This window comes from Lates calcarifer, linkage group LG19, assembly GCF_001640805.2.
Source record: "Lates calcarifer isolate ASB-BC8 linkage group LG19, TLL_Latcal_v3, whole genome shotgun sequence".
Lineage (NCBI taxonomy): Eukaryota > Metazoa > Chordata > Actinopteri > Centropomidae > Lates > Lates calcarifer.
Window position 1 is genome coordinate 7601712 of NC_066851.1, and position 22527 is coordinate 7624238.

General features: G+C 44.4%; 1 protein-coding gene across 4 annotated transcripts in view; it reads left to right on the top strand.

Moving 5' to 3' along the window:
* Nucleotides 1-20559, top strand: part of runx3 (RUNX family transcription factor 3) — a 49205-nt gene extending 28646 nt beyond the window's left edge. For 2 of the 4 annotated variants that reach the window (XM_018697803.2, XM_051077947.1), the window contains 3 exons: nt 6146-6289; nt 12208-12282; nt 17299-20559. In XM_018697803.2, the coding sequence (XP_018553319.1) occupies nt 6146-6289; nt 12208-12282; nt 17299-17780 (701 nt within the window). In that variant the 3' untranslated portion in view covers nt 17781-20559. The remainder of the gene's footprint in view (nt 1-6145; nt 6290-12207; nt 12283-17298) is intronic. The other 2 variants (XM_051077948.1, XM_018697804.2) reach the window with 2 other exon arrangements.
* The last annotated feature ends 1968 nt before the right edge of the window (nt 20560-22527 follow it).

The window sequence follows — 22527 nt, forward strand, 5'->3', positions numbered from 1 at the left end:
GGTGTGAACGCGAAGCCGTTTGACACATCTGCTGGCATTGCATTGATGTATGTGACAGCGACAGCTTGCTTTCCTTTCCCACAGCCTTGTGAGGCCCCCACCTTTCCCCCAGCATCTTGCTGCTTAGAACAACCTGACTACACATAAACATGCACACACACAGAGACATGCACAACAACCCCATTCACCATTAGAGCTAAAATAACACACTCAAAGCAGCTTATTGCTTTAATATGATCTGTCACCGGAGCCAAATAGGCCTTCTGTGCTCAACAAGGCCAATGCAGCAGCAGCAGCTCTGGGAAATCTACAAAGTCTGCAGGCAAGCAGCCAAAAAGGCCTGAAAACAGCCCTACTCATATCACCCCCAACACGCCTCAACTCCTGAGTTATACAGTTACACACACACACACACAAAGTATAGAACAGGAGGACAAAAGAGAGATGATTGCTCTCAACGTGCTAGGGGCCTTGTTGTATTGTTAGAGAATCCGGGTGCACTGGGCCTCATTTTGGCACCCCTTCACTCTCCTTGCCTGCCTCAACCTGCCTGTCTGTAGGGTTGTCCTTGTGTGGCACTGCTTCTGTTCCACATACGCATGCACGCACACGCACACACACACACACCCACACATAAACTCACACACCCCCACACACACAAACAGACACGCAAAGAGCTTTATCCCCTTATCAGAAAAGGAAGGCTGTGCTCTTTGCTCAAACAGTCTCGTGTAGCAACTTCCGCTGTGAGCAGCTTGTTTTCAGGCCTGCGAGGGGGATTTTCACGCTGCTGATGTCCCCAGAGAGACTGATGCATGTGCCTAAGGGACCAGATGATCCCGCAGCTGTGGCCACAAAGGGTGAACTACAGATAAAAGTGTGCCAAAACTTTTGCTGACCTCCTCCTGAAAGCTTAGATGGAAATAAAGTTTCCACAAAAAACCTTTGCCACTGTATCCAGTTCTATCACATTCATTACAAACACTTTATTTCACACCTAGTTTATGGTCAAAGAAATAAACAGCCTGTGCTTCCAATCCATGGTAATGATATAGTCGTAAAACTGAATGCATTCATACTGAAAGTGTTGTGAGAGTGTTATGTAAATGAGTGTAAAGTAATGTAATGTCTGTGTGTGGCTGGTATCGACTCATTTAGGCCCAGACGAGACAGCCACAATCACCAGCCAAGGGTAAAACCCACATCCTTCAGGGTCAGCCTCAAAACAAGAACTTTGATTCGCCCCACTGTAAATACCCAACTGTGTGATTGGTGGCCATGGGAAACACTGTGCCAAATACATTGCTGCAGGGATGCTTTTTGAGATGTGCAGTGATGCTCGTAATAAAATGAAAAGGGAAGTCTAAGACAGTGTGGTGGAAAGAAGCAGGGTGGGAACGAGAACGAAGGGGGTTCAGGTCCATTAGAGAGGAGGAAGAGGAAGACAGGTGTACAAGGCTTTGCTCAACAGATGTTGAAACGTCCCCAGTGTCTGTTGAGGGCAAACGGAAGTTTGTTTGCAGGCAAGTAGGCCTCACTGCAACATATGTTCAACTGTCGCCCTAAATCGCACTGTGGGTTTTCAGAAGTTTTGTAAGGATGCTACTCTTGAGTTCACATCTTTTGAACACCTAAGTTTCAATACATAAACACAGGCAGCATGGGCTTCCCTGACCTAAAGGGAAATCTTGTTGCGTTTTAAGCTGTAGTGGAACTGAATTTAAAGAACACGGCAAAAAAGTAAAAGTAAAATATCACAATCAGCTGCCATTTTGCAGCACTCATATTAGAATCAGAAATGCTTCTTACACTGCCTTGACATTTTTTGTATGTAATGCTATACCACACTTTCATAGACTTTACAGTCCACACATACTTTTCAGTGTTAAGTGTGATACATGCACTCCAAATCAATTCTAGTCTGTTATCAGGGGCCTATCAAGTCCATTTATACGTTGAATACAAATATTTACACTTCAAATATATTCAGAGCAGACTTGGGCCGCGGCCAAAGCACGTATTGCCCTTTGCCATCTAGATAGAGTTTCACTTTGCCCCTGAAAAAGCACCCAGCCCTTCACTAAAAAGAGCTTGTGTCTAATGTGTCTCCCTTTAGATGAACACATGTTTCTTTCTTTCAGTAGAGACAGAGACAGACAGAGACAGAGAGGAGAAGTAGAGAAAACGTGTGGGATGAAGGAAGGAAACAGGTCATATTGGGTGATCATTTAGCTGTGGCGTCGGTGTTAAAGGCCTGGCTGTCACCTTACTGAGCAAACACTGTCTCTGTGTTGAGCTGATATGAGCTTTGTGGATGGAAGGCTAGGCAAGGCTCAGCGGAGTTTGCCGTTCATGCAGTCTGGTCTTAGAGCACGGAGTGCAATCTCATGAGAAAAAACTTCACACTTTTCAAATCATTTCAATTTCCATGTGCTTCAAAGCACAGAGGTAAAAGAGCAAAGCAACATCTCAAGTTATTCTGCAGCAAAGATAAAACACTATCAGGAAACACACACACACACACAAGCACACACACTCACAGAAAACAAAGCGGCTGAGAACGGCACACCCATTTCTTCAAAACACAGCCATTGCCTTTCAGTACATCGTTAATACCAGACATTTTATATCAAGCATTTTATTTGTTCTTCATAGACTTCCATAATGCTTTCAGATGATGCGACCGCTACTCTGAGAGGAGGCTAGTAAATCTACAACCTTTAGCATCCATTTCGGCTCTGGGTGCGTATTGAGCGCTGCTGTTTAGGCCTCATGTGTGCACTGGCCCCCATCTCCCAGCTCTATCTTGTGGTTATGATATCATAGAGAGAAAAACAAGGGCATTCTCTCCTAAGTGCACCCTGACACATTAAATATTCATCCAACCACAGAAACCCCTCTGAAATGGGGCTGGTGTGGAGCGCTCGCACCCCTCTAGCCCCAAGCCCTGTCGAGTAGATAGAAGTCAAATGTTGGCGGTCGGAACAGACACGCTGTGGCTGCAGTCAGGGTCAACTGGCCAAAGCGAACGTATTAACACAAGTTTTAAGTGGAGGATACAGGTTCTGTTTCCCTGGCTGCGACTGTAATGATTTAGATTTAGACATTAAAACTTTTCTGTGGTGAATAATGGTTTTCTTGCAGCAAGACTCGATGTGCAGGGAAAGGTTTAAAGTAGGGCTGTCACATGATTTAAACCACATTCAGGGAGGCATAGGTATATCTTAATGATAAACAAATAGTCTAACTGAGATTGAGACTAAATAAGACATTTTTTAAAGGAAAGAAACTAATGATTAAACAGTTCCTCTTTTCAGTATTACCATAGCAAGCCTCTTATCTATTATGTTCTGCACATACATACAGTAGAAGGAACTAAAAAATATATGGTAGCCACAAAGTTTTAAAAGAAAAAGGTAACTTGCAAAATTCACACAGATGCAAGTAAAACGAAAAAACAGTTCACTTTTTTAGTAACTAGAGTCAAAAATCCAAACAAAATATCCAAGAGACAAAGACAGAGGGAAAAACAGAGGAGAGGGGGAAAAGAAAGTTTTGAGCCACCTCCCAGTTGATTAGTGGTGTTAACAGCAACTGTGGGTCCCGGGTTAATGAGCTCCAGACCTTGTTCTAATCAAGAATCTGCTCCCCTAAAAACCACCCTCTCACAGCCCACTAAACCCCCTACTGGACGCTATGAACAGTGTGTCGCCAAATGTGGTGTGTCCTTGCCAGCTGGACCTGAGCCACAGGATCACAGCTATGCTCAAGTGTGTGTGTGTGTGTGTGTGTGTGTGTGTGTGTGTGTGTGTGTGTGTGTGTGTTTGTGGGCAGCTGAATGATCACTTTCATCCCTAAAGAGCCAGCCAATTCATCTTAGACCACCACTGGCCACAGAAAAACTGACCAATTATCATTTTTTTTTCCTGCCTGTCTGTCTTTTTTTCCAACCAGAGAGCAGTGGGATGTATCATTTCCCTGACCTCAGCCGTTTGAGGTGGTGTAAATCTCTTAATAACTACACAAGGACACATATAGGGGCTATATTTGGAGGGCTGCTTCCACTGGCCGCCCCTGCTCTGGCCTGGAACAGACAGTAGCCACAGTGTCTATGTGGGTGATGGAGCCTGGACCTGGCGCTGTGTGTGTGTGTATGTGAGAGAGAGCAAGAGAGAGTGAAAACGCCGGCCTTCATTCCTTCCATCACGGTTTAAAGAGAAGGCAGACTGGCTGCATGCATGTGAGCATGAATAAAAAAGATATTACACAGCGTGGGAGGGGGGGTTTGCGTGTCCGCCCAGGATATGTTCCTGAGTAACGGCACGGAGCAAACTGGTGGGCTGGTGGGTGGAATCACACACACACACATACACACCGTCCTTCCTTTGGCATCCCATGTACTAATGCTCAAGAAAACAAACAGCTGGAGAACAGCAAGAGAACTGCTGTCTCTGCTCAGACAGATTAGTCATCATGACTGAGTCTTTCTCTTTCTCAAAGTGCAACGTAAGTGTTGATCAGAGGGTGTGAATAGAAAAAGTACCAAAGTCTTCTGTGCTGCACGTTGACTTTAGACAGCAGGGAGGCTGATTTCAGTGACTGCCTGTGTCCAGACATTGTGTCTGTCCACCAATGTGCACCTGCGTATCCTCTTGGTATCTGTATCCAAGTGTGTTGGGGGCCGTTGAAGCCAGATAATTTCTATATAGTTCATAAAGAGAGGATAGAGGGGAGGTGGTGGTGGGCACAAACAAATGGACAGAGCGGTAAACGAGAGGAAACTTTACCCATGGGTCAGCCTCAGAGGGAAGATATATTGCCCATGGGTCAGTGGAGAGAAAGGACGGGCAAAATCCATATTGGTCCGTCTGCCTTGCCCCCTTTATATAGTGATAAAATATTCAAATCCAGCCATTACTTCACATTAGGCTACTCTGTAGAGATGCCATGGGAGAAAACCACAGAATGTATACATGCTGGTTCACACACAGTTTTGGTGCATTGATAGTTACATTAAAATCTCTTCCTCCCATTAGAGCCCTCATCCGGAATCAACGTCTGACATTTAAGGTGTGTTCATATGTAGAGAATGTGCATGTATGTGTGCGTGCGAACATGTGTACTTGTACATGTAAGCAAACATGTGAGTGTCTACATAAAAGGCATGATCAGAGGTTTTGTTTTTTTTCTTACCATTTCCCTGAACGGTACATCTAAGTGATAAGGGCGCTAAGTGTGTTGGTTAGTTTTCTGGGTCTGGATAAAAGAGATGCAGCAGATATACTTCACTTACTCAGAGTTAATTTGCACCTCCCGCACACACACTCGGCACACATACGTAAAAAAAAGCTCTTTCAGTCTCTCTCTTTCTGTCCGTTATGTTTAAGACTGATGACTATATGGTTTGGTAGCCTTGTCTGGGTGTTTCCTTCTGACTAAGTGCTGTGTCAGTAAGACCTGAATATATGTGTGTGTGTGTGTGTGTGGGTGTGTGTGTGTGTGTGAGGGGTTTGATCTACTCACTATTTCTTGTTTTTTTAAGCAAGATAGAAAGATAGAGATCACTCGACTTCATCAGTTCACAGAAATGCCTGACAATTCATAGTTTATCATTTCTTAGGCTGTAGGTTCAGAGTAAACAACATTCCTCAAGCAATTATTTTCAACCACTTATGCTATCGTTATCTGTCGATGACGTGGCTGCAGGTGCAGTTTGGGCAACACTTAGTGTCTAGCCAATGTATTTCAAGGTCTGCTAACATCCTAATAATATTTTTGTATTTGGAAGCTGAAAACATGGTGACAACGTCTCTCTCTCCCTTAATATAATTTTATCCTGTGTGAGGGTGTGTGAATTACAATGGAGGATACTGATGGTCTTCATAGTCCAAGTAAATTTCACATTAATTACAGTTTAAACAGTCAAAGAGAGGTTGTTTTGCCAGGATGTGTCAAACTGCCTGGCTCTATTAAGAAAGTATGGAGAACAAGTTTTCCAAAAGGACTCTTGTAATTGTTTTTGCTGTTTTTTTTACAACTTTGGAAACATAAAGTGCCATTGGTGCCATTTTCCTGGTTGTGTAGGTGGTAAATTGGCAAGTCCTTGATTTCTCTCTCACCCGTCCTCCTCATGTCGCTATTTCAGGGCACAGAGTGAAGATGGAAGACTCCAAGACGATGCAGTTCTCGGACAGGCTGTCAGAGATTGAGCGTTACCAGCGGTCTATGCGAATAGGCCCAGGGAACCCTAATCCCCGCCCCATCCAAACCCACCTCAGCTCCACACAAGGTGAGCACCACTGATCCATCCAACCATAACCAGCCAACATCCCCAAAGTCACCACAACTCTATAAATTCAACTCATATTAATTGCCGTTACTTAGAAATAAATACTTCCCTTAATAAAACAAACATATTTAGTTTTATTTGGCTAGTGGGTAAGTAATCTGTAAAACAAATCTGTTACACATCAACACAGTACACGCCATTTGCCCAACATTAAACTAAGCCAAGTGCCCTTCATATGCGTTTCCTCCACGGGGGGCTTTTGAGTTCTGTTCCACTAATCTGGGAGCTGTTTTATGTGTTGGCTGTCCAAGGGGAAGCTCATGTCAGCTCTGTCCCCGGATGCCCTGCGTTGGTGGGTCTGGGCCCCACAGTGTGCAGGGTTGAGTCTGTGGCCAGGTGGCATGGCGGGTGCTGCCAACCGAGCTTGGCCTGGGTGCTGAAGCTGGCCTCTGCACACCGCACACTACAGCCTCAGGAATGTAACAGCCGCCCGCTACCTTGGCAATCACGTCACTCTCAGACTGGTCGAATGTGCGGGGGCGAGGGGGGTAGCAGGGGGCTGAGACTGAGGTGGTGCGATGGAGGGGAGGGGGGGTTGTTTCAAGCATTTGTGTGTGCTGTGGACAGCTGCGTGGGTGATGGTTGGAGTGAGGATGAGTGTTCACTCTCCGTCACATGTCAGAGGCTCTTTAACAGGATGCCATGTCTGGAAGCATGCAGACTAAACACACACACACACACCACACACACACAGTATGCCCCCCCCACCCCACCCCCACCCCCCACCTACTCTCTAGTTCTCATGCTAGCTAATGAATCTCATTACCTTTGTATCAGCATGTTGCTGTGCACAGGAGGGCTTGTTTGGGAGCGCTGGGCCGTGTGTGGGTGGAACTCTATCAGTGTGTATCACAGCTATACACCAGTGTTTGGCCTTGTGCTTAGCTTAGCCAGCGCTGAGTCACCAGGATGGTCCTATCTAACAGCTGACTGTAGAGAACACAGGGTCTTTTACCCTGCACACCCATGTCCTTACTTACTGTTGATGTTGATTTTATTCCCTCGCACAGCCTGTACTGGGCAGAAAACATGTCAGCCATTTTAGAAACACCACCGACCGGTTACACTGAAAATAAACAGTGTGGAGCTTCAACACAATACAGCCACTGTGATGATAATTTTCTGATGGTTTAGAGTTTGGCGTGAGCTCTGTAGGTTGTCTGCCAATAAAAAGCCCCCTGCAGCTAAGCTTTTACCGGGAGCTTTAGGTTTCTGAGAGCTGACTTGAACACGGGGGGAAGCGTTCCGGTCGGCAGGGAGAGGTGTACAGACTTGGTCCAGACAGCAGACGAAGAGCAGCTCTTTGCTCTGCTCTCGTCTGCCTCGCACAGGATTAGGACAGGAATTAGAGCGTCATAGGCTTGTCAGGCTTCAAAGGGCTGCAGTGTTGCAATACGCACATGTACAGTACATACACTGTGAGCAGACACAACACATTAACATCAGTTGGAACTGTCAGACACTGTAAAGGCCTTGAGCTTCACGTTACAGCTGCCAGTGACTGGAGGCCGTCTATAAGAAGTATGTGTGAGTGAGACAGAGGAGGGGAAGGGCTGTAAAAACCACACACCTTAATCTGTGGTATTACCATCATGACGGCATACCGCAGGGCAAGAGTGGTAAAATAATTAAATAACAGAGCAAATGGCCCTTCTCCCTCCCACTTTGTCTATCTGTGTCTGAGTGGCAGACTGGAGATGTATGTCATGGCAAGGAGAGCACATAGCGCTCCTGCATGTGGAGGAATCATGCACAGAACAACACTACAGTATTACAAGCAAAGCTCAAACAAAAATAGACTTGTTGTAATAAATCCCATTCAGAGACACAGCGAGATGTTTACATATCAACAGCACACACGTCTCTGCTTTTGGCAGCCCTGCCAGACACTGTTGTATTTTGCAGATACTTTAAATCCTGGGGGCTGTTTGTTTGAGAATTGCCGGGTGATAGATCGCCCATCAACACGTTATAATTAAGTGGATTCCCGCCTTGCTGTTACAAAAGATGTTTTCCATTATCCAGGGCTGGAACCTTGTATTTTCCCCTTGAAGACAACTAAATAAGAAAATACAGTGTCATCTCCTCCCTAAAGCCTCCATGCTTCATTTTGTTGTCTGAGCCATGAAACACTGTCTCAGTTTTGTTGTCAACAGGACGTGTCTTCAGACATCTGCTCAACGCTACCCTGGATTCTTAAATCATACACACACACACACACACACACACACACACACACACATACATACACACACGCGCGCGCGCGCACGGACGATTGCACCACATTGCAGGCACATTGAAAATACAAAACCCACACACACATACACAGTTCCGTGTTAGTGTTGCAAGTTCTCTGTTAGTGCCCCAGACAGACAGGGTAATTAAGAGCTCATTACAGTGCATGCAGTGACAGGATTCCTGCGCGCTGGCAGACGCTGCATTCGCTGCTTGTTTTTGTTCCTCAGTGGCCACAGGTAAGCCTGCTAGACATGTGGAATGATTCTCTCAGAGGGTGGAGGGAGTGTGTGTGTGTGTGTGGTTGAAAATGCGTGGTTCAACTGGTGCAGTCAAGCAAATCTGACACTCAGACAATCAAGTACTAAATTGTTATTCTGGTTTTCAAAACCTCAAGTGAGGTACATGTGTATACTATATGTGTCTGTGGGTGGCAGTTTTTTTTTTCCTTTCTCTGATACAGAATGGAGTTCATCTTCTAACATCTAACTGTGACACTGCATTTATAATCCATACATATTTCTCTCCAGTCTGATAGAAAATTTGATTTCCCCAAATGTGTAAAGCGGAAAACAGATTCCAGTTTTACCTTGTTCCATTTTAAATGCAGACAAAACTCAACAAGCCCCTGGCACAGCCTCTAACAGACAGCCGAGACGAAAGCGGCTCTTTTAACTTAAATGTGTTTTAACAGTGAGAGAGAGAGAGAGAGGGAAAAAGAAATACAGCAGCAATTTAATCATCCAAAAAGAAAGTCCTGGCACTTTTGAGGTGGTATCGTTTAACATGTTATTTGTTCCAACACCTGTGTGTTCCTCTCTGAAGATGAATATCAGATACTAGCATAACGTTCCGCCATCAAGTCAAGTGCTCAATGCTTTGATGAGGGCCCAAAAGTGTGTGTGCATGCCTGTCTGAATGTGTGACCCATGTGCTGATGTTATTAAAAACGTCAGTAGACTTGCAGAAATAATGTATTACACACTTCATTTTTAAATGTACTCAGCATTTATCTTCTAAATTCTATTTAAAAGGAGCAAACTTCTTCTATTAATGACACTTCCACAAATGCTAGTACCTCTGGCTTCCTCCTGCACAACTGGCACACATCTGCTGCAGCTGTGGCCCTCTTGTTCAGTATGTACAGGCTGCGGCCTCTGGACTGGACTTAACTTGAGAAAGTCCTGTTTGATGGAGGACCAGCCCGATGCAGCCGGGCCCCTCCTGCCTCGTCCACAGTGACCACACTGTTTACTCCGCATAAACAAGCTGGCCGGCCCCCCAGGTTCGGGGCAGCACTCTGCTACTGCCGCTCACACTAATTCACACATCCAGAATGACATGATCAGCCAATTAGAAGCAAGAGCGAGACAGGAAATTAGCACCGTCAGGTAGCTGTGGTGTGGACTTTTGAGTATAGCCGTCACGCTAGTTGGGTTTCATGCTGATTTCTGCCAAACCCAAGCAGGAAGCTAGCCCTCTGAGGCCAATACAACTAAAACGAGCAAGAATCTGGACCAGTCCTTTAGACACTGTTTTACTTCTGCACTCCACTATTTACATAATATGTCAATGGCCGCCACAGAGTTTATTTGTTATGGTGCCTGAAAGCTTCACTTGTGGTTACTCTCTTTTTGTGACCCTGAGATGAATAATTCAAACTGAAAATGTTTCTGTTCTCCAACAAAAAAAAAGAATCTTTTGAAGCCGCCTCCTTAGTGGAAAAAAAGAAGAAAAAAAGAGAAGTGAGAGCAAGTTGTTTTTTACCAGACTCAACTGTTTGTGTAAGTTATAATTTCACATCAGAGTCAGGCTGAGTTTTACATTTCAGCAATTACAGAAACTACGTGTGCCATGAACAGTCTCTATTGAGTCTGGGGAGAGGGGAAGGTTGGGAGGACGACAAGCTCTCAAAGAGAACATAGGATTTTTCAGCCCATGTGTTTGTTTTTGCTCACGTTATAAGTGAGGGCTCAAAAGACATATCAAATGTCCCACATAGCTGAGCCAAGGCCGTGTTCCTCCCCTCTCTAACACGCTCTCTTTCTCTCTCCTTCCCTTGCTGGCGTCTTTCTTTCTCTCTTGCTTGCTCTCTCACATTCTCTCCCCGTTGCGACGCCTAAGGCCTAAGCGAAGCAGGAAGCCAGCACAAGGACCGGCATTCACTGTGTCTCAATGACACGCTTCATTACGGCAGGCGCATTACATGTCTCAGAGGCGTTGCTGGATCCGGAGTCACGAGGATGGACGCCATTTTGGCTCAAACATCTTCTCAGCCATCCCTTTCATCTACAAATGCACTTTAAAAGCAGCGCATGTGTTTATTTGCGTCCTCCCCAAAACTACACTGGCACCACCCCAAAGCTACTTATTAGTGACGCAGTCGCCACTTCTTCCCATTTCAGCCCCTTCCTTCCCCACTCCTCAGCTCCACCCAGGGGGTTGGTCCTCTTATTAACAGGGGTAATCTGTGCCTCTGGTATTGACGTTGTCTGCTGGCCAATCAAAATATTTGAAGGAAATGTTTATTTTCTTGAGCGAATCGTACCAGCTGCTTGCAAGCCTTTCTGAATAAGGCCATTTATGTGTAAGAATTTGCCATTGTGAAGCATAGTGCAGGACCTCTCGTTGACTGAGTGCTGATTTGGGCCTTTGCAAAGGAAGTGGAGGAGCTCCAGGGGAAGCACAGATCTTACACATGCTGAGCCCAGTTCGGCTATAGGTGAAGAGCCCAGCACCACCCCCCCTCTGCTTCTGGCATCCTTCTCCATCCTAATTGCCACTACAGGAGGTTTGGAGTTTACTATATTGTGGTATCTCAACAGCGGAGGGCAGAGTCATGGTGATAACACGTGGTTGCCTGCTGCTGTCATTAAAAGTAGAGCACTATGAGAAAAAAATATGGTAATATACTATGTAGGTTTCTGTCTTTATGATGAAAACGTTTATGTGCATTTGAGGAATAAAAGCTTTAAACATTGTTCAGGGGCATGTACGCTAGACTTCTGTACAATGCATGTCCACAGAGCTCCGTGCAAGTTGTCTTGTAACAACTGCACCGTCTCAGACCTAGAGCAAACAGCCCCTGTTTGTGTCAGGCCTCCTGTGGTGTGGCCGTTGAGTGTGAAGCAGGGTCCCACGCGTTGGGCCAGTAGGTGCTTGACCCTTCTTCGCTTCCTGACAGACTTGGCTGGACAGGCTAGCAAGTGTCCTGTGCTTCACAGGTCTCCGTTGCCTCTCCAGTGTCTCGCCTGAAAGACCCAAAAATATCTCCCATGCACCCATCAAGCATGTTTTTCCAAGCCTGGTCTCACTCTGGTGAGAAAACCACCCCTCCCCTTCCCAGTCTTCACTGCTCAGTCAGCAGAGGCCAACCTGTGACAGGAAGACACATCTCCAAACCGCCAGATGTCAAGACAGTTTTGACAAGTCTGTCATGGAGGGTTTTTTTGGAATGTGCTTTAGATTTCTGTGGCACAGGCAGCGACTTCCTCACCCTCACACATATACAACCCACACACTTCTCTGCATTTCACAAAATAGTAAAATTTTGCATTCCTGCACAAAAAAATCATATGTAGATCCTAGTGCTCACCTATTGTTCATATTTTATGTTACACCAGCCCTGTGGCAGGATCAAATGGACACCCCCGCTCTGAAGACCTGCAAAGTGGAGGAGGACCTTAGACCATGGCCAGGTGAGACATTGCTTTACTTAACTGTGCCATAGAGTTCTCTGCAATTACTCTTTCAAGCCTTTATTTTAAAACTTTTCCTCACGTAAAGCTCGACTCTCCTGATTTGACCTCAAATTTGATGTGAATTAGACGATGTGCAGACCTGTGCTTTTGTGTGTGTGTTAATGGGAAAATAGTTTCGAAGGGTGTTTGTTAGTTCCACAGACATAATCATAATGTGAGGTCTAATCAACAAGCAGCATGAGGTGTGAGGTCACTAGTAAGCAATGGCCTTAATTACACAGGCGTGAGTAAACAGGCTTGAAAAAATACAGGAGATAATTGAGGCACTCCAGGCTGCCAAAGACAGTCCACACCTTTCAAATGGTACATCTTAATGGATATCTCAAAACAAACTGAAGATATCTAAACTAATTCATTTTAATTAGAAGACACTCTCACAGCCTTTGAAACAAACAATACTGAAGTGGAGAAGCTGGAAAGGCAGGCAGAACTCAGGGTGTGCCATTCGTTGTGACAATTTTGGAGTCTGTTTCGTTTTGCCCGTAGGGCCTACTACATCCCAGAACATTCCTAGGACGCCACCACTCTGCCTGCCCTCTTCTTCTTCTTCCTCTTCTTCCTTCCCTCCCACTCCCTCTTTCTTTTATTTGTTTCTTGGTGATTTGAATCTCTGCTGCTGTCTAACAACCCCTTCAGTCTCCTATCTGTCCCCTACCCAGAAACCACCACACCACACCAGACATGCTGAGTCATCCACTCACACTGTGATGAGGACAGACATTAAAACACACACACACACATAGAAGACGGAAAAGACTTAGATTTGGCACACTGATCTTGCTCTCTTTTCTAAAGTTTATCAGATGTGCCGGAAGCTGAAGACAGAAAATTTACTGTTTGAGTGGTGAGACCGGGAATCACATATTCAAATGTGTCTCTGCTCGTGCAAGGCCTTTTCTAGCCAGAGATTCACTGTAGAGCAAAACATTCATGATGGTGTAAAAAATATAATGGAGTGACAGTGATGGTTAGTAAAAGGATGTGTTTGAGATGTTAAGGCCTAAACTTGAAATTCCACTCCATTTCAACAGTAAAGAAAATGTGAGATGGAGAAAAACATAATGTCTGATGATGATACTTGTATTCATACGTTATCCTTACAATAACAGTATAAATGGTCTATGGTCAGCAAAACACATCACATCAGTGGCTTTACAAGGAAGTATCACATCTCTCATAGACGAGAATTTACTTAACAAACAAACATATTTATCATGTCACCTTGTTTGTTGATGCATTAGGAAAATCTCAGGTTTTCTGTAATCACAAACTTCCTTTACTCCTGCTGGTATTGCATGTCACAAGTTGGGGACATGCAAAATCCTCTGCGCTCACCTGATAAAGTGCCTAACATGGATGAGGCTTTGGGGCTGTTGACCATGGTGTCACAGTACAGAGGTGATTATCATTTGCATTCGACATGATGTTCCGGCCCCAAAGCCTTGGTGCTTAAATAAACACCTGGAGATCATTTGTGTTCATTTGGGTCTCCTATTCTTTGACCTGTGCAGCAGCAGCAGCTCTGTCCTGGCATTATGCTACCTTGTCATCATAGCCCTGTTATCAACAGTGACTACTCATCCTTATGGCATCCCATGGCATCTGTTCAAACCACCCAAACCAGTCACTCTCTACCTGTGAAAGGAGTTATAAAATCCATAGTACAGTACAGCAGAGTCCCTTTGGAGGTGATATTAAGGACAAAAATAGAAAAGCAGTCTGACTGCACGGCACAGTGTGTCTATACGTGTTGCTGGATGAATCTGGGGGTTTCCTCTCTCCCTTTTCCTTCCCTCCACTTATTTGCCTGAGACACCATTCCCTGGGCGCTGGCCGTCACAGTTTGCATCAAGCCTGAGTAAACATTTCACAGGTGAGCGCCTGGATTTGCATCTCCCCATTGCCAGCCACCACATGCGGACACACATGCATACACACATACAACCTTGCACACAATTGCACACACAGACATGGCCGCCTCAAACTTGCCCTTATGTTAACAACCAAAATCAGTTTCTCCCATAAGCAAATGAGGCAAACCTCCTGTCATATCTGGGTTACACGCTTGACTGTGGACTAGTGGACTTCTTGAGCTAAGCAAAAAGGAGGAGGAGGACTCCACCCTTGGTGCTGGAGAATTAAGTGCGTGGCGCTATGCTTCAGAGCTAGAAGAGAAAAGAGAAAGAGAGAGCACTGGAACACTATGTTCTCTATAAAAACCCTGATTCCCAGCTACCCGCTTCATAGACTGGGAACATCACAGACGGCAGACTGTGCCAGCTAGCCCTCTGGGGTCCATCCCCTCTCCTGTCCCTGCAATTTAGTCAACACGTTTCAGATGAGCCTAATGGAGATCATGTGTGGTTTTGGGCTGCAGAGGTTACAGGCAGTTACTACTAGGCTCAGTTAGGAAGACCCTCTCTGCCAAAGATACACCACTGTTACCACAGCCACAACAGTGAAGCCTGTACTTATACTGGGTGGGGGAGGGTGGGGACACAGTAAGGTATGCAACATGGTTAAAGGGAGAAAAAGCAGACTTTAAAACTTTGCTTCTCAATTACAGAACAGTTTGTTTAGGCCTTTCCTCCAGAGGGAGCTACTGTACTGTAGAGAGTTTAGGGTGGTAGCAGGCTTCCTCTGGCTCATAGCCAAAAGGTTGGTACTGCACAAGCCCATTAAGGTGTTGTGATAAGTGTCCAGACCAGTTTCCGTTGACAGAACACAGGAGTCGATCCCCACCGCAGTTTAGCCAACACGTTTCCACCAACTCCAATTAAATGGAGATCATGAGCGGGGTGGGCCGCAGCAGCCAGAGCCATCAAGTCCCAACACCACACATCCCCTCCCCAGCTTCACCCTGAGCCTAAATTTAGCACAGACAGAAAGAGATGAAGGGACGGAGAGAGAGGGAGAGAGAAAGAGGGAGAGGGAGAGAGGGAGAGGGAGGGGGGGGAGAGAGAGAGAGAGAGAGAGAGAGAGAAGAGCGCAAAGGCTTTTTGGGAGTCCGGTAGGAATTAGTGGGCCGACTCCACTTCACCCGAATCAACAGCAGCTGAAGGCTTGGATTTTCCTCGCGTGAAATCAGATATGGAGCCTGGTAGACTCTGGAAAAAGAAACAGCCCCACCACCACCAAACTCCCTCATCCCAAAAAGAAGAGGAAATTCAACTGCAGAAGTGTGTTGTTGAAAAAAAAAAAGAGTCTAGCAGGGGCCATGGAAATTGCAAAGGAACAGATTTTTTTGTAGCTGAAAATGGACCCAGTTCTCCAGACATAGGGAAAAGACATTTCAACAAGACTGTGGCACGCAAGTTTGGCATTCTCCCCCCTCAGGGCTGTGGCGTGCAAGCGCTTGCTATTTCACAAATACAAGCTCTCTTTTCTCTGCCATCCAAATCCACATTTTACACTTGCAGTCATGTGGGCACATTGGACCCATGAAAGCCACATGCGGACAAACAAATAACCACGGATTGAGGTGTGTGTGGGTGTAGGAGTGTGTGTGCAAGTGGCAGGTGTGGATGGAGCGTACTGTGTGCTGACATCAGGTATGAGGAACTCTCTCTATTCATTGCAGAGTACAACCTGATTAAGGGCGTTTACAGTTAGTGAGAATATTTCAGCCTGGCCGTTGGCCACCTTACCATCTTCCAAAATATCTGAGTGTCATGAGTGCAAAGACTAGACATGCTTAACTTGTCAGCCAAGACTTCTACCTGAGCATTATAATGAAATGTTTGCGGAGCCAAAACAGCTATAATGCTGGTGTGTGATTTCCCCGTCTGTTGCTTTTTAGTGATACATAAGCTACAAACAGACCTGAAAAATCAATAGGGAGGCTAAATACTATAGAGGTTTATTAAACATGGCCTAAGTGGCCTAATACACATAAAACTGATATGATAGCTTCCTCTAATAGCAACTTCCACTGAATAATGCAGCAGAAATATGGAACAGAACTGTTCCTGCACCATGCTCCAAAATCAAATGCTACAGTAGGTGGCAGCAGGCAGTGTTCACAAGTCCTACATGATGTGCACGACTGTGAATGGGTTCATATCCAAAGCTCAGGATGTAAGATCAGCCAATAATACTCTTCAGTTAAGTGAGAGGGGCAATATGGTGTTTGACTTAAGGAACTAAGTTGGTGACAGTAGTGGCCCCAGAACTCAGAGAAGGAAACTGCCAAGTCAAACCCTGGGCAATATTTCTATTTCCCCTTTGTCAGCTGAATAAATTAGAAAGTGTGCAGTGAAACTGAAATCCTAACAGCTGGGTTCAACAGTGCTCTGTTACCTGTGAGATTACACTTAGCAGTTAATTCTGACAGGTCCTGGACTGTGATACACATTAGAGGATATTCACACAGAAACACACTTTCTCTCTCCTCCTTTCCTACCCTCTTTCCCTTCATTTTCCCTCTCTATCTCTCTGTCTGTCTCTGATTGTGACCCTGTGTCTCCCAAGTATGATTTATGATGAGTTGCAAAACAGCGCAACAAGTCATCAGTGTTTATACAAAGCACCCCTCACCAATGACAATGCCTCTTTTCATTGCTCTGAGAAAGACAGAAAACTGTGCGTTGCTCTCTTTTTGAAGGAGTGGTAGGAGGGCTGTGGCGAGGGGGCCTTTTCATAACTTCAGTCTTGTGCATGGGGCTGTGGGATGATGTGCTGTCAGTTCTTGATGACTGTTATTAAGCAAAAAATGTCTCAGTTCATTACTTTGAGAAAACATTTCCATGGACAGGCATATCGCAAGAAATCTGAGCTCAGAATTGGGGGTTTTGGGAAGGTTTGCTGTTGTTGAGATGTGGCTTGTTTTTCAAAGTAATAGAACTTGAGAAATCTCTGAAGTCCTTGTTTCATAATCACAACAGCAGTTTTCACTCATGGCTGAATGTTTGTCGCCTTTTTTCCAACCTTTTGTTTCTTTGTATCTGCCGACAGGGACAACAGATCTCTTCCAACAGAGGACCACCTTCCCATCTCTGTCGCCACTGACTGACCCTCGCTTCTCAGACCCCCGCATGCACTACCCCGGGGCCTTCCCTTACTCTGCCAACACCTCCAGCACTGGCATCAGCGGCCTCAGCATGTCAGCCTCATCTAGATACCACACCTACCTGCCGCCACCCTACTCAAACAACCAGACCCAGAACTTCCAGTCCAACTCCTACCTGTATTATGGCACAGGCTCTGGATCCTACCAGTTCTCCATGGTGGCACCGGGGAACACTGGGGGCGAGCGCTCCCCCACCCGCCTGCTGTCCTGCTCGGGGGCCGGGGGCACTGGAGGGACCAACAGCCTGATGAACCCTGGCCTGAACACCCAGAGCGAGGGAGTGGAGGCCGATGGCAGCCACAGCAACTCCCCCACGGCCATGAGCGCTTCGGGCCGCTTGGATGAGTCCGTCTGGAGGCCTTACTGACTGACAGACAGCTAGACAATCAGGGGGTGCAGGAGAAGTGAGGGAGAAAAAGCAAAGAGGACAATGAACAAAAAAAAAAAAAAAAGCTGAACACTGAAAGAAAAAAAAAAAAAAAGAGAAATGTTGCATGTTTGTCTTTTATTTCTCTGGCACTCGCTTTAAAGACTTTCTGTGTTTTACCAATTCTCCCGAGACTTCCATATATTTTGTAAATTTTGAGTGAACCCTTGCACTGTGCTAAAACATGTACTCTTAAGGGACTATAAAAGCCATATAAATTAAGATGATGTTCAGCTGAGACTGTAAAAAGAGGTGAGGGTAAACACCAGTAGCCATGGTAACGTTTCAGGATCATTTGTCTGGTGTAAAAAGGTATTCATCAAAGGCAAAAGAACAAAAGACAATGGAGGTAAATCAATCAGCACAGCTGATGAACTGTAAAACCACAGCCAACAATCATCAAGCAGACTGATCCAACTCACTTGGTAGGTGGAGAAGAGCAGTCGGACTGGATGTTTTCTCCGTGACTCTAGCATCCTTCCAAGGCACGGCTGCACTGCTGTAGCAATCGGTTCCTTTTTAAGCTTTAATTTCTGTAAAAAGAAAAAAAAACAACTGAATATTGCAAAAAATATTGTCAGTTGTGAAAACATCCTCAGATGCATCCAGAGCTGTTTTGTGTGTTCACAGTACTTATGCAGTACCTTATTGCCTAATTTATTACCCAACTGAACATAATAGCCTTTGGTGCTACGGTGTGCACGTGGATGTTTCAACACAATCACTGCATATTTGAGAGAAAAGCATTTTATCTGTCAGGACTCACATGTTTAAGAAATGAATTCTCCTCTGCTGTGTCATCAGTGTATCGAGTTTCAACAGGACAATGGCTGATGTATTGAGGAATGTAAAAGACTAACGCAGAGGAGTGTTTTTCTGTTTCTTTTTCTCCAGGAATATTTAAGTCCTGTTGTGCCTACTCTTTACTTTTCCCTTGCAGTTCTTACTCAAGCCCTTTTCTGAAAAAAAAGAAGTTCTAGTCTGGTACCTTTCAACTGGATGACATGGTTTACTTTTGATATTTATTTGAGCCAAATTGTGAGGAAATGTACGCATATACCCAAAATCTTTGAGCATTTCTCGCTACCTTTTCTTTTTTTATATATATAAATATATATGCAGTATATATACCATGTTTTGTTGTTAAGTATAAATTTGGAATTTGTGTAATATATTGTTACTAAATTATAAAAAACAAAACCTTTAATGTAATTATTTTGTCTTCCAATGTAGCTTTGATGCACTAAAAACCTTTATTCCTTATGAACCACGCCCAACAGATTCTGTTAGTGAGATGATGTATCAAGAGCCATTATCTTCTAAACAATTTCCAAATTGTCTTCCTGCGCTAAATGAGTCATTTGCTTAAACTTTGCACTATGTTTGAACTCTTATATCTCTTTTATGGTTTTGCATTTACAAATATTTGAAAGTCTGCAGAGCTAAATATTTTTTAAAAATTCCTGCGCACACTTAAAAGTGTCCTTTTAAAAAATCCTTCACCAAATAATTAATGATTTCATGATAAGACACACACACACATTCCTACACCACAGGTGTGTGTGCACATTCCCCCTGTCCTGAGGGCGTATTCCCCCTGCAGTTACACATGTGATCCCTCTATCCATGGAGGGGGAAGAGTGTGAGGATGAGGGGTTAGAAGGAGGCAATGGGGTCAGAGTGGTATCTTCTTACCAACACCTAGTGCAGTTATGCAAGAAAAACCTTCCCTTGTTGTGTACAGGTTCCTTTGTTCTGAATAATCAACGAGTGCTTTGAAGCCTTTATGGCCTTCTGTCTTTGCTGATCATCAGTGCCAGGGGCTCATGGCTCTGCCAATAATTCATACACCTGCACAGATCATCTTGATCAGATGATCTGTCAGATCATTCAATATGAGCCACACTATGGCATTTACAGCAGGTATCAGGTGTCAACATTTACCTGGAAAGTCTTCCTTAAGAAGGGAGATGATTAGCATTCATGACTCTGTGAGATGGGTATTTAGCAGCTACACAAGTAAGATTCAATTTCAAAATGAATAGTGATCCAAAGATAGCATTTAGCTCAGGTATAAGTAAGTTATGAAAGGTATTTTGCTGACCCTCTGCCTTATTCCAATTTTTTAACAATCAGTAACAATGTCTCATTCCTTCTTCCCTTTGATTTCGAGTAAACCACATTTCCTGCTCTCTCCTCTGGAGCCTTTATATGGTAAAAGACCTTACTTTACTATGGGCAAATCATGCAGCTAGAGAAACCACATAGGTATTTATATTTGTGTGGTTCCTTCAAAAAACAAAAAAAACAAAAACCAAAGATCTTCACAACTGCCTGTAATACAGTTTGGATGTTAATGATGGGAAAGATGTGTGGTAAATGAATCATTTCTTGATTGATCATTCTTTATGCAAAACTAGAAAGTCAAAATGTACAAATGAACTGTATTTGATTGTATATTGGATTAAAGAGCACAACGTTACATTTTCTTTTATTTCTTTTTAAAAGACTCCCCTTTTCCTTTTCATATAACAAAATGTTAACGTCATCTTGCTGTCTTCATTTCTCTTTATGCTCAAAGCATGTACATCTGAAACTGATATGTTAATTTAAGAATCTCATCTATGTATGTAATATCGTTAATGCTTCCATATTGAGTGCTTGTACAATTTGCCGATAATGTAGTTTTTAATCATTTTAATTAAAAAACGTGTCTCAAGTTTGCCTTCACACTTGCTCTTCATTTCATTTTAAAAAAAGTCATTATTATTCATTCATCCATCCATTATTTATACCACTTATCCGTTAAGGGTCACGGGGGTGCTGGAGCCTATTCCAGCTGACATTGGGTGAGGGGCAGGGTACACCCTGTACGGATCGGCAGTCCATCACAGGGCCAACACATACAACCATTCACAGGCAACTACAGGCAATTTAGAGTTATCAATTAACCTAACTTGCATGTCTTTGGACTGTGGGAGGGAGTACCCAGAGAAAACCCCCGCAGACACAGGGAGCACACTGTGCCGCTCCAAGTCATTTTATTTTTAATAAATTTTAATTAAAGGAACACCAGGAGAGCATTATGACAACACATCATTTTTCTTTCGATTCAAAGCTCCCACCTGCCCTTTTAAGAAAAATCACACCCACATCAGATTTAGGTTCAGTATTTACAGTCACATGCTTCAATATTATTCACTTTACTATAAAAACAATTCCTTACTATAAAGAGTTCTCTAATTTTGAAACTGAATGCTCAAAAGTCTGGACTGTGAGGTTTTTTATGGTTTAACAGGGGGAGGTGTTGAGAGTGAAAACATTAAACATGAAGGCGCAGGGTATAATTCATCTCCAGAAACGCAGACACCATCACATCAGCTGACAAATGAGCAGGGAAAAAAAGAAACACCATAAATGTTCATGGGACCCAACTTCATGCCAGCACATTCTGATCCAAAAATTCTGTTCTTCTAACTTCTTCTTTCGCCTCATACAGTAAATACCACACATGCCACCGCCTCCATCTCATAACCCCAACAGTTCATCGGTGGTTCATTCCCAATGACCCCCCTTCAATAATTATACTCCTCTCTCCCATTAGTGAAGCTCTCGCTGGCAATTACCCACACTTCTCAGAGATTTGAAAATGCCTCAGCTGTCAACATGGTGGTACCCTGAGCATAAATAAAGCGCTGCTCAGGAATCCAGCACCGCCCTGGCAGCCTCCATGTTAGCACACGTCGGCAAGTTGTCACTTGTTAAAAACAATACAGGAGAAGTTTGGTATGTCGACCCTCTTTTTTACCAGCTATGCGGTTGTTAATTTATTCGGTGCTGATGGCATCTGTTTGGTCCATTTGAAGCTGAGCCACAAGATTAAACACTTGAGATGCTACCTTGTGGGGTGGTCTGATTTTAGATGTCTCATGTGGTTAACCTGAAATACAATACCCACAATTCCTCACTCTTAAACTAATGCCACCTGTTGAAAGGGCTTTCACTTCAAAATGCTTTGTTTTTCTTCTTCAATTTTTCACTCTTTTATTCTCCCTGTTTATACTCTCCTGTATCTATGCTCTTTCCTTTCTCTTTTATCCTTTCTTCTCATTCAATTCTCTCCTTTCTTTCCTTCTGTATGGTTTCTACTGTGTGTGCGTCAGGCCTTCTATGGGGGCAGTGCTGGCAGAACAACAAAGCCTTAGGACGCACACACGCAGCCTTGATACACACTGTATTCAATTAACTCTGCACACTCAAAGCATTTCCACGCACGCACAAGAAACTCATACACACACAATCCCCTGCTGACAGATCTCACACCACGCTCCACCCAGACAGTCTGAGCTCCACTTCATAGTGCTGAATGTATGACAGATCTGCACCATCTTAAACATTCCCAACTATTTTCTCCAGGTCTCATCACACAGTGACTTCTCTGCGTCGCTCCTTGCTGATCCCCCCACCGCTCAGGAAGCACAAAGAGAAGATGATAAGCTTTCAATTAGACCAGGCTCAGGGGAATTTTCCAGCTGTCTTCACACAGTCTGTGAGACCCGACTCTCCCGTCCACATGTGGGGAGCAGAGGAGCTCTCATCTGGCTCCGTCTTTGTCATAGATGTACATGAACCAAGTTGCTTTTTTCATCTTCTCTCTGTTCCCGCTATGCAGTCCTTCTTCCGAAAA